Source organism: Guillardia theta, assembly GCF_000315625.1.
Source record: "Guillardia theta CCMP2712 unplaced genomic scaffold GUITHscaffold_142, whole genome shotgun sequence".
Classification (NCBI taxonomy): Eukaryota; class Cryptophyceae; order Pyrenomonadales; family Geminigeraceae; genus Guillardia; species Guillardia theta.
The window spans coordinates 21,168-31,402 of NW_005434532.1; the positions used below are offsets into that span (position 1 = coordinate 21,168).

The 10,235-nt window shown below is 52.8% G+C and overlaps 4 protein-coding genes across 4 annotated transcripts in view; 2 read left to right on the top strand and 2 right to left on the bottom strand.

Annotated features, from left to right (window-relative positions):
* The window catches only part of GUITHDRAFT_166165 (hypothetical protein), a gene marked incomplete at its 5' end in the record, with an annotated part of 2,620 nt that extends 984 nt beyond the window's left edge, over window positions 1-1,636 (bottom strand). The window contains 6 exons of the mRNA XM_005821494.1: window positions 160-284; window positions 591-695; window positions 937-1,035; window positions 1,136-1,196; window positions 1,252-1,333; window positions 1,597-1,636. Of these exons, the coding sequence (XP_005821551.1) occupies window positions 160-284; window positions 591-695; window positions 937-1,035; window positions 1,136-1,196; window positions 1,252-1,333; window positions 1,597-1,636 (512 nt within the window). The remainder of the gene's footprint in view (window positions 1-159; window positions 285-590; window positions 696-936; window positions 1,036-1,135; window positions 1,197-1,251; window positions 1,334-1,596) is intronic.
* A 478-nt stretch (window positions 1,637-2,114) lies between these two features.
* On the top strand, window positions 2,115-3,328 carry GUITHDRAFT_155693 (hypothetical protein; the record flags this gene model as incomplete). The annotated part of the gene is made up of 3 exons (XM_005821495.1): window positions 2,115-2,241; window positions 2,416-3,067; window positions 3,250-3,328. Coding segments are annotated over exons 1-2 (775 nt in total), but the record flags the coding sequence as incomplete, so codon positions are not given.
* A 161-nt stretch (window positions 3,329-3,489) lies between these two features.
* GUITHDRAFT_166167 (hypothetical protein) lies at window positions 3,490-4,916 on the bottom strand. The gene is made up of 4 exons (XM_005821496.1): window positions 4,828-4,916; window positions 4,026-4,089; window positions 3,630-3,968; window positions 3,490-3,572 (listed from the first exon to the last, which is right to left on the bottom strand). The coding sequence occupies exons 1-4, from the start codon at window positions 4,899-4,901 to the stop codon at window positions 3,555-3,557; spliced, it is 495 nt and encodes a 164-aa protein (XP_005821553.1). The 5' UTR covers window positions 4,902-4,916; the 3' UTR covers window positions 3,490-3,554.
* A 1,438-nt stretch (window positions 4,917-6,354) lies between these two features.
* On the top strand, window positions 6,355-9,891 carry GUITHDRAFT_147097 (hypothetical protein; the record flags this gene model as incomplete). The annotated part of the gene is made up of 15 exons (XM_005821497.1): window positions 6,355-6,411; window positions 6,451-6,540; window positions 6,588-6,627; window positions 6,779-7,100; window positions 7,148-7,226; window positions 7,277-7,353; window positions 7,818-7,923; window positions 8,001-8,057; window positions 8,233-8,319; window positions 8,357-8,656; window positions 9,084-9,116; window positions 9,277-9,339; window positions 9,389-9,442; window positions 9,551-9,619; window positions 9,841-9,891. 15 exons carry the CDS (start codon window positions 6,355-6,357, stop codon window positions 9,889-9,891), a joined length of 1,485 nt encoding a protein of 494 aa, XP_005821554.1.
* Window positions 9,892-10,235: the final 344 nt, after the last annotated feature.

Below are 10,235 nucleotides of genomic sequence, written 5' to 3' on the forward strand. Positions count from 1 at the left end.
ATGAAGCTCCTCCTCCTCCTCCTCCTCCTCCTCCTCTTCCTCCCCCTCCTCCTCCTCTTCCTCCTCCTCCTCCTCCTGATCCCTCCTCCTCCTGATCCCTCCTCCTCATCATCGTCATTCAGAACAGAGCAGTTTGCGATATGTCCGACATCTCTTCACCTTGAGATGTCACGATTGAACATGCTGTCTTCAAATGTGACCGTCATGTCCAATTCTCCATCTGGCCCCGCATACCAATCGGCTCCCCATCGCGCTACCTCTATCGAATCTATCTCTACCACAATCTGACATAGCAGGAGGAGAAGGAGAGGAGGAGGGAAGAGGGGGGAAGAGGAGAGGAGAGGAGAGGAGAGGAGAGGAGAGGAGAGGAGAGGAGAGGAGAGGAGAGGAGAGGAGAGGAGAGGAGAGGAGAGGAGAGGAGAGGGAAGAGAGGGAAGAGATGGAAAGAGAGGGAAAGAGAGGGAAGAGGGGGGCGGGGGGGGGGTTGAGAGAGAGAGAGAGAGAGAGAGGAGGGGAGGGGAGGAGAGGAAAGGAGGGAAAATTCGACGGTAGCAAGTCAGTAACATGGTGATGCGGATGGAGAGAGTCACCTGCCAGAACAGCCAGGACGCTCTTGGAGACTGCCATGAGATGGCAGGGGAAGGAGCAGAGGACGAGTGAAATACGATCCTCTTTGTCTCTGACTCGTTGAACGTCTGTCTTGCAAGTCAAAGGAGCAGGAGGCGATAGAGCAAAAGCAGGAGCAGGAGCCAGGAGGGAGCAGGAGCAGGAGCAGGAGCAGGAGCAGGAGCAGGAGCAGGAGCAGGAGCAGGAGCAGGAGCAGGAGCAGGAGCAGGAGCAGGAGCAGGAGCAGGAGCAGGAGCAGGAGCAGGAGCAGGAGCAGGAGCAGGAGCAGGAGCAGGAGCAGGAGCAGGAGCAGGAGCATAGTTGCCTCACATAAAAATTTGGAGGGAAACGAATCTTGACAGCAGGCGTTGCCTCGTCATCCATAACGACTCCCTGCATGCGATACTCGCATGAGCTGCATAACATGTCCTGACATGCGCTGGCAAGAAACGAGCAGGACAAGACAAGACGACAAGTCGACATGAAGGGGAGGAGAGAGGAAGACACATCAGCATACGACGACAAGTACCGTCATCACATCCAAGGTTGCGTTGTGCCCTCTGACTTCTTTCAACCCTTCCCATCCAAACCTGCCATATCGCATGTCCCAGTGAGTGAGGGGAGCAGAGGCTGGTAGCCGCTCACCTGTAGATCCCGATCTCCTCCCGTGTGCAGTTGTCTCGGCAGCTCTTGAGGAGGAAGGGAGAAGACAACGACAGAGCGCTTGCTGAACACATTCATATCAATGATTGCATGCAGAGGCTCTAAACTGTCTGCCAAAAAATATGATAACCCTCCCTCCCTCCCTCCCTCCCTCCCTCCCTCCCTCCCTTCTCCTCCTTCCTTCCTTTTCATATTACCTCTCCTCTCCCCTCCTTCTCTCTCCTTTCCCCTCCTTCTCTCTCCTCTCCCCTCCTCTCCTCTCCTCTCCTCTCCTCTCCTCTCCTCTCCTCTCACCCTCTCCTCTCCTCTCCTCTCCCCTCCTCTCACCATGTATCAGCATCGCGATCGTCAACTTCGCATCATGCATCTGCCCGACAGAGTCGTCGGGCCCAGATATTCCCTGTGAAGATGGCAGACCGGAGAATCACCTGTGAAGATGGTAGACCAGTACAATCGCATGCAAGCCAGCAGCAAGCCAGCCCTGCATGCAAGCCCGATGCGAGCACGTTTATAGCTGGCATGCAGGGGGCAGGGAGGAGGAGAAGAGAGAGGGACAGAGGGAAGGAGGAGGGGAAGAGAGAGGGGCAGGGGGAACGGATATAGGAATGGAAAAGACAGATGAGATGTAGGGTTTGGAGCAGGATAATGACCAGGAGGTCGATGAAACAGGAGGTAACGAGGGCGAGAAGAGCTGGAGGCAGAGGGAGGGCGGAGCTCTTTCGTCTCCATCCCCCTGTGCCCCCCAACCCGTTTCTCCTTTGCTGCAGAATGCTAAGGATAAGATATCTATGATGTTCCCCAGTAATGTTCAGTCTTGAAGCCTGACACCACTTTCTTGTTGTGGTAAGGATGGCGAGGAGGAAGAAATCCAAGGCAAAGATGATGCAGGAGAAGAGGAAGGAGGATGAGTCGACAGCAAAGAAGAACGCGCCCTCACCCAAGAAACGACAACGAGCGATCATTGATTCCGATGTGAGATTTGCTGCTTGCCTCTCCCACTTAAACTCTTTCTCCTCCCTCGCCCCCCGTGTTCTCCCTCCCCTCCTTCCCTCTCTTCCCCTCCTTCTCCCTCCCCTCCCTCTCCCTCCCCTCCTTCTCCCTCCTGCTTCTTTTCCACACCGCTGCTACTCTGATCCATCATTGCAGGTTGACTCCCCGTCATCCGACGAGGATGAGATCCAACTCCTAGCAGACGATTATGCAGACAACCTAACCTCCAGCCATCGGCACTCCGAAGACGAGCAGGAGGAGGAGCTCGAGGACATACGAGCTGGCATCTTGCTCAACTCCATCACCATGTTCGAGAGCGAGCAGATGTCGATGGAGCCGATGGAGTCGATGAGGAAGAAGCAGCGAAGAAGAGCCAAGGCGACGACTTCCCTCCAGGAGGTGGCGCTGAAGCTTTCAAGGTTCGTCTACCACAGCACTGAAGCCTCGCACACCATCAAGTTCTCGGCTGAGGACACGAGCGAGGCCCTCAAGATCGTGCGGCTAGGGAACGCTTTCGGCCTGCAAGGGAGCGTGAAAGAGGCTGCCATGGTGCGGGAGATCCGTTTTGACTGGCAGCAGGAAGCGGTCATCCCCAAACCCGTGCATATGAGGAGGCTGCTGCTCGCCCTGGGTGAGCACGTAGAGGATGAGGGGTCGCTCAAAGGAAGGATGAGAGGGGGCAAGCTCGAGGCAGCACTGCGCAAGAAGCCCAAGAAAGCTCGGAGCATCGCGTTCTCCTCAGCTGGGCACATGCAGGAGGGACAGCAGTCTTCTCAGCGTTCGGAGGCTGCCGGGCAGGAGGCAGCAGGTGAGCGGAATGTGAGAGTTTTGATGAGCATCTCCTTACCTTCTGTAGGCGACTGTCCGGAGATCCACTCCTCTATCTACAGCAGCGTCGCTAACCAGCTCATGGCCAAGATGGGCTACACACCTGGTCAAGGTAAGCAGCAACGGTCTGAAGTCTAAGACATGTCGCTGACTGTCTCACAGGGTTAGGAAGGAAGAAAGACGGTATCAAGGAACCAATATTGGCGCAGCAGCGGAAAGGGAAAACAGGAATAGGAGCCTTCTCGTGACGAGTTCCGCAACACTTTCACGTGCCACATGTTTCTCCTACTTGTTCAACCTTGACTGTTTGTCTCTCCTACTTGTTCAACCTTGACTGTTTGTCTCTCCTACTTGTTCAACCTTGACTGTTTGTTTGTCTTCAAGTGTCCCGATCACAACATACGTTGATACATCACTGATCTTTATTCATCGCCCTGTATCCTCAACTAAATCTAGAATCGAATAATTTACTGGGCCTTGGCAGCCTGCAGCAATGTAACATGATCAGCATCAAGTAAACCAATCTCTTCTCGCTCTCTCACCTCCTTGGCAGCCTTAGCCGCAGCCTTGGCTGCCTTCTTGGCAGCAGCAGCCTTCTCCTTAGCGGCCTTGAGCTCAGCCTCCTTGGCCTGAACCTTAGCGACGTTGGTAGCGAGAGTTCCCTTGTTCACTCCGTGGGAGTACTGCATGGCAGTTGGCCACCAGCTGGGCTCGGGGGTGTTGGGGTCAGCGATCATTCCAGGGTAGATTCCTCCGAGGAAGTATCCGGCAAGGAAGAAGGAGGGGACAAAGGAAGCTCCGAAAAATCCAAACCATTTCAAGGTACCAAGGCTGCTAGTGTCAGTGATGTCCTCAAGGCCCATGCGGAGAGCAGCCTTGTTCTGCCACGATCAAGACAAGTCAGCCTCTCAACGATGGCAACTTCCGTCGAGACCCACCGCTGGGCGGGCAGCCTGCATGGGGGCGGCCGGGCAGAAGGAGGAAGACTTCAACTGCAGTCCTCTGCAGCAGAGTCAGCAAGGATCAGACAACCAACGCAGCAAGGATCAGAGAGAAAAGAAGGGGAACAGGTCGAGTTAGAGGCTACAAGACAACTTCGAGAAAGTCGTGTCAAGTCATGACACCCCTCTGACAAGCCTTGGGGGCGCGTTCACGAAACTCAGTACATTTCGCTGAGTTCTCACAGGAATCATTTACACACGCAAGTCGTATGAAGCATGCTACTGAAGAATGCAGTACCATGACAACCAACAAACAGCAAATGTCAACATCAACCGCAATCAATCGGAACAACGCTGTTCTCAAACCAGCCGTCAATGAAATTCAACAGCAGGGAACGGTATGCTCATTGGAGGAAGGATTCTTGCAATCAAGGCCTTGTCATCACGAATTTAAACAAGCAAAAGCATGTCACGCATGACTTGTGCTCGACATTCCCACGTTTAATTCCCGCGAGCCACTTGACATCAGCATTTGCATGGCATTGCTCTCTTTGTGGACAATCAACACGTTTTTGAAGAGCGTTATGACAGTAAGTTGAGAACTGATAATCAGGAAGACAGTCACGATACATTCTGCATCATCATCATCACCACCACCACCTACTACACCACCATGTGCCTTGTCAACATGTCAGCACGAGAGTCAGATACGCTACATCGTTATGCTTCACGATCAGAGCAGGGAAGTCATTATGACGCATAGAATGAGGTCCCCTGTACTCGGATCAGTCGCATTCACCTGGCAGGGACAGAGGAAGGAGCGAAGGCTGAGGCTGCAGCGGCGGCGACGAGGAGGAGGGCAGAGCGGAGCATGGCGGCGCTTGCGGGAGGTGGAGGGGGTCAGGCTTAAGGCGGCCGTGTGCCCGCCTATAGTTCGAGCTAATGATGCATTTATCCTTTAGGGGGTAGTCATATTTTCATAAATATTATGTTATATTTCAAATATTTGTGAACAAACACAGAAAAGTAAAGTGAAGTTTGGTTGTAAAATTTGAAACTTCATAACACACGACGTGGAGGACCCCACCATTTACACTATATAAAAACAGGAACTTTTTGTGATCCTGCATTCAAATGTTCCTGTTTGATCGGGCCCACCCTTGTTACTCGATTCCAAGTTCCACCCACCCCATTTCCTGAGACCACCCCCATCTACTACTCTTACTACCCCCGGTCATTTCCACCCTCGTACCCCCACCATCCTTGCACCTCTCCAAAGGTCTGCATGCATGACTACCCCTTCTTTTGATATACTTTACTACCGGTACTTCCAGCCCCCTTCTTTTTTTCCTCTTGAATGTGCCATTGATTACCCCACCCCCCCATATCCCACCCTTTCATCTCCCATTCTTCATCTCCCACCCCACCCATACCCTATACCTCGATGACGGGAAATCCCCTTGCCGAACCACCCCTGGAATGGGGTAGATACTACAAGCACTACCCCTCAATTTCATATGAGAACACCCAGCAATTTGAACCACGGGTCATGAACTGGACCCACCACCAAAACTCCATCGATGGACCCCACGAATTGAACTAGGTGAAAGCGTTGTCAAGGGGGTGAAGTCAGCCTCTCAAGTACCGGGGTGGTTCCTGCTGTTTTACCGTCCCGCACAGGGGTGGGGTTAATCATGGACCGGTAAATCCCAATGGAAAAAGTAGGGGTACCGGTCGCCGTTGAGAAACAAACGGCCGTGAACTGTAAACCGTGAACCGCCCCTACGGTCATCTGCCGGGTAGGTGGCCGGCGCTCCCGGGGCCTCAGGCGGGCCGCCGACCTCCGGGCCTCCGGGGGCCCGGAGGCCGGCGGCATCACTGACGGACCCGGGCGGCGGTTCCGTCCAACAGTGCGGATTTTTGGAAATCCTACCTGAATGTTTGTCTTCATTTTCAAATTTTAGAGGGATCAGCAAATTGACCCCTTGGAAAATTTCGATGATATCTTGAAACTTATGTTGCTTCTATAAATGATTTATAAAAGTACTCAAAATCAGCATCATGGCGTCGCCCACGGCCTTTCCCCGGAGCGGAGGAGGAAGAGGGAGAGGAAGGGGATAGGAGGGAGCGAAGAAAGGAAAGAGAAAATCGTATGGAGGAGCCAAGAGTGCAGGCAGCATGCGAGGTAAGCTCCAAGAGGGGAGAGGAGGACCCAATTTGACCTTTTGAGTAACGTTGTACCGCTCCTATTGCAGGTCGTCGGATGAGCTCGTGCTTTGGTGCCATCCCCGCCTTTGCTGGATAGGAGTTTGGGACGTTTGTTAACATGGACGCTCACAAGAGGAAGAGGGCAAAGAAAGAAGTTCAAGTCGTTGCGAGCACGGTAGAAGAATCTTCTTGTCAGCTGTTGTACTACTAACAGTTGATTCCTCAGAGCCCGTCGGATTTCGGCGGGTATGAGAGCAAAGCATCCAGAGCCGAGAAGAAGAAGAAGACAAGGATGGACCAGAAGGTTTGAACTTTCACCCACATCCTTTTACCATGTTGAGAGGAGAGCAGGGACTTGTTGTTGAGTTGGACAGGCTCCTACCCAAGATCGGTGAGGAGGATGAGGAGGGGGAGGGGGAGGGGGAGGGGGAGGGGAAGAGGGGACGGGGGACGGGGGACGGGGGAGGGGGAGGAGGAGAGGGAGAGGGAAGGGGAAGGGGAGGGGGAGAGGGGGTATTGGTCCACTTGACAGCCCTGAGCAGAAAAGCCTCCTGAGCCCGCAAAATGTGTCGGGGCAAGAGCTCTCGGCTCCACAGGACGATCGCTGTTGAATATTCTTGAGGACGCAGCAAAGCTTGTGAGGGAGATTCGGATGAAGGAAGGGGGCATGGATACGCTGGATGCAGCATCTGATGATGAGGGCGAGGAGGGGAGGCAGAATCGAGTCTTGCCGATCACTGATGGCATACTGAAAGAAGGTTCGCCCGCATGCGAGCTCATGTCAGTGCTCAAAGAGCTAGCAGGCGTCCTGAGCAGCGAGAGTCTGCTGGTGTTCGAGGCAGACCTTGTCACTTGGAACATCAGGTGGGGCTGGACGACCGTCTTAGGCTGGATGTGACATGTTGGGGCAGATCGATGGGTAGGGGAATGCAGGAATTCTTCAAGCTAGCGCCGTGGGGGTCGTGCGTCGGACAGAGCTTGCTGCACCTGGTGAGAGCTGAATAGGTGCGAGAGCGATAGATGATTGAGGGCTGATGCAGGTACACGATGACGACAAGCATATTCTACGCAACGTTTCGATGAGGTCGATGTCGGGAGGACATGGCCTGTCAGTCGGGTGAAGACCAAGTTGATGCTGCTGGTACTAGAGGTTGATCGCTTGTCAAAACAGCGACCGATTCTCAATGAAGTTGATGCATTTCACATTGAGGAGGCGGAAGGTAGATTGTTTCCTTGTCCTGTTCTTCTTTTCTCAGCGATCTCTTCGTTGCCTCTCTTGCAGACCAACGACAAGAAGCTCAGGGTATTTGAATACATCATCTGCTCGTTCAGACTGGTGCATCATGCGAAGCTTGAATTCGGAAGGTGCAAAGATTCAGATGTACCAATGCTGATGATTGCGATGATAGAGATCATGATGATTACGGTGATGGTGATGGAGAGTTGGAGATAATGATGATGAGGTGCAATGAAGAGACGATGATTGAGATGACGATGATGGGAAAGATGAAGTGGGTAATGATGGTGATGTTCATTGTGATGAGGAGGTGATACCAATGTATGTAATTCCATCAAATGCAGGTTGGCATTGTTTGTTGGAAATTACCCGGAGACACCTTCACATGATGAATTCCTCAACTTTGAACAATCCAGCTTGACAGAAGGGAGCACTATGATGTTTGATCAGGTATGTTCATGCAGCTGTTTGGTTCATGTTTGACCATACTCACTTCCCTCACCTTTGGGGTCTTCTCAACCTCTCAGGACTTCTTTGGGGTTTATCGTCTCAACACTCGTATGTCCACTTGCAACCCGGCAGAGGTGAAGGAGCAGACTGAAGTTTCCAAAAGTCACTAACAAGACAAAAATAGATACGACAAGCCGCAACAAACGCCCTCAACTTCTTGACTAGCAAGACCGTCGACATCAAATCTGGGCTTGTGGATGTGTGTCTTGTCAAGTTAGAAGTCTCGTCCTCACCAGTGTGCGATCGCAGGAAGACTTTCTATTGGTCCAAACGCTCCAGGAGCGCATTAGCGGCAAATCCATGATGTCCTCCTTGATGACCTCGATCACCAGCATGGTGGGTTTGTCTTGCTAGTTGTGATGGACGGAACAAGATGAAGGAGTGTTGGGGGAGATTTGTGCAGAGAGTTGTGAAGCAAGATGAGGACGCTGCAAAGTTAGATGGCTGCTATGTAGATGGTGACCGTGACCGTGACCGTGACCGTGACCGTGACCGTGATGGTGATAACGAGATTGTTGATTTTGTTGCTGTTGGAAATCGTGATACTGAAGATGGGCAAGATGATGAAATGAACGAGTACGAAGAGTATGAGGAGGATCTGAAGTGTCGACAGGCATACCGTCTCATACATATTCATGTCAGTTATGATGAGAGCGATGAAGGAATTCCTCGGGTGAGGCAGAAATCTACCTTCGCTCACTCGTTCCCTTCTCTTATCTTTCATCCCCTCCCCTCCCTTCGAACCTTCTGCTCCCCGCCCCCCTCTCTCGCTAGCGTACGATTGGCTGCCTCGCTAAATCCTGCTCCTAAACTCGTTCCTTCCTTTCCCTGCTCCACGACTCCTCCACGCACGTTCGTTCTCTCACTCTGCGACACCAACCTCTCCATCTTTTCTTCTCTTCCTCTCCCCCCTATCATGTCATGCTCCTCCGCTGATCGTCTTCCCGTCCCCTCTTACCGCTGCTCACGGATTTCTCCTATTGGGTTTCATTTCCTTCTCCTTCCATCTTTCCTCCTGCTCCTGCCCCTACTCCTTCTTCTGCTCATGCTCCTGCTCTTTCGCTTTTGGCTTCACTGCCTTCGTTCTGATACTGTCGCAGTTTCGATTTCACTACCGCCTCAAGTTTCCACAGGTAAATGCTCTACTCGTGTTCTCTCCTCTCCTCCTCCTCCTCTGCTTCCTAACTCCATCATCGTGCTTGTCTCCTCCTGTTCTTGGCGCATCTTCATTCTACCTCCTCGTTCCAGCTCTACTTGAGCTTCCTCGTCCCTCACCTCGTCTGTGGCTGCCAGATGCTCGGAGGGTTCGAGACGAGGTGGAGACTTTTCTCTGAAGTTCCTATCGATGGCACCGAGGTGGGAGGCAAAATGGGGAAGGAAGGAGGCGATGGAAAGGGTGGAGCAGGAGCAGGAGCAGGAGCAGGAGAAGGAGAAGGAGGAGGTGAAGGGGCAGGAGGAGGTGATGGTTAGTAGCATCAGTGGGCCTGCTGCTGCTGCTTGTGGTGATCTTGGAAGAGAAGCAGGACAGGGGAAGGAGAGGAGATGACAAGTTTAATTTCAGTCGCAGGTCAAGTTGGAGAATGTTGGAATTTTGAGTACTCACCCAGTCTTGAATGTAGAGGCTTCGTCCTCCAAGGTTTGCTGACTTCCTCTCCCCTCACCTAGCATTGTCCATTTTTTCCTGCTGCTCCTGCTCCTGCTCCTGCTCCTGCTCCTGCTCCTGCTCCTGCTCCTGCTCCTGCTCCTGCTCCTGCTCCTGCTCCTGCTCCTGCTCCTACTCTCCTTTCTTTGCGCTTTGTCCTCATCCTCGTCCTTCTTTCATCTCACTTCGTGTTGATTCTCCTTCCCTTGGATCAGATCGAGGGGATTGGTTATCAGGTCTACCGGGACGGGGATGGGACCAAGTAAGAGGGCAGGGAGCAGAGGGGAAGGCCATGATTGATGACGTGGCAGGCATCTGTTTCATAATCGCCACATCACCATCTACACCGGAGGCTTTCTGTTTAGCGGCGCCCTGTATAAGTCTCCAACCATAGAACCGTTCAGGTCTGTTCCCCAGCTGATCTCTCCTATCCTTACCTCGCTCTCCTCTCCTTACCTCGCTCTCCTCTCCCTACCTCTCTCTCCTTCTCTTTGTGTCCTCCCTTCTCTTCTCCTCTCTCGTCCCTTTCCCCCTTCCCCCTTCATGTCGTCCTTACCAACGAATTACTTCCTCTCCTACCCCCCCCCCTTCTTCTCTCTCTCTCTCGTCT

Excerpts from the sequence above, each read along its gene's own strand:
- GUITHDRAFT_166167 (XM_005821496.1), bottom strand. The coding sequence starts at position 4,901 with ATGCTCCGCTCTGCCCTCCTCCTCGTCGCCGCCGCTGCAGCCTCAGCC. Across the intron at positions 4,090-4,827 it reads CCTTCCTCTGTCCCTGCCAG|AGGACTGCAGTTGAAGTCTT; the intron begins GTGAATGCGACT and ends ACTCTGCTGCAG. Across the intron at positions 3,969-4,025 it reads TGCAGGCTGCCCGCCCAGCG|AACAAGGCTGCTCTCCGCAT; the intron begins GTGGGTCTCGAC and ends TGATCGTGGCAG.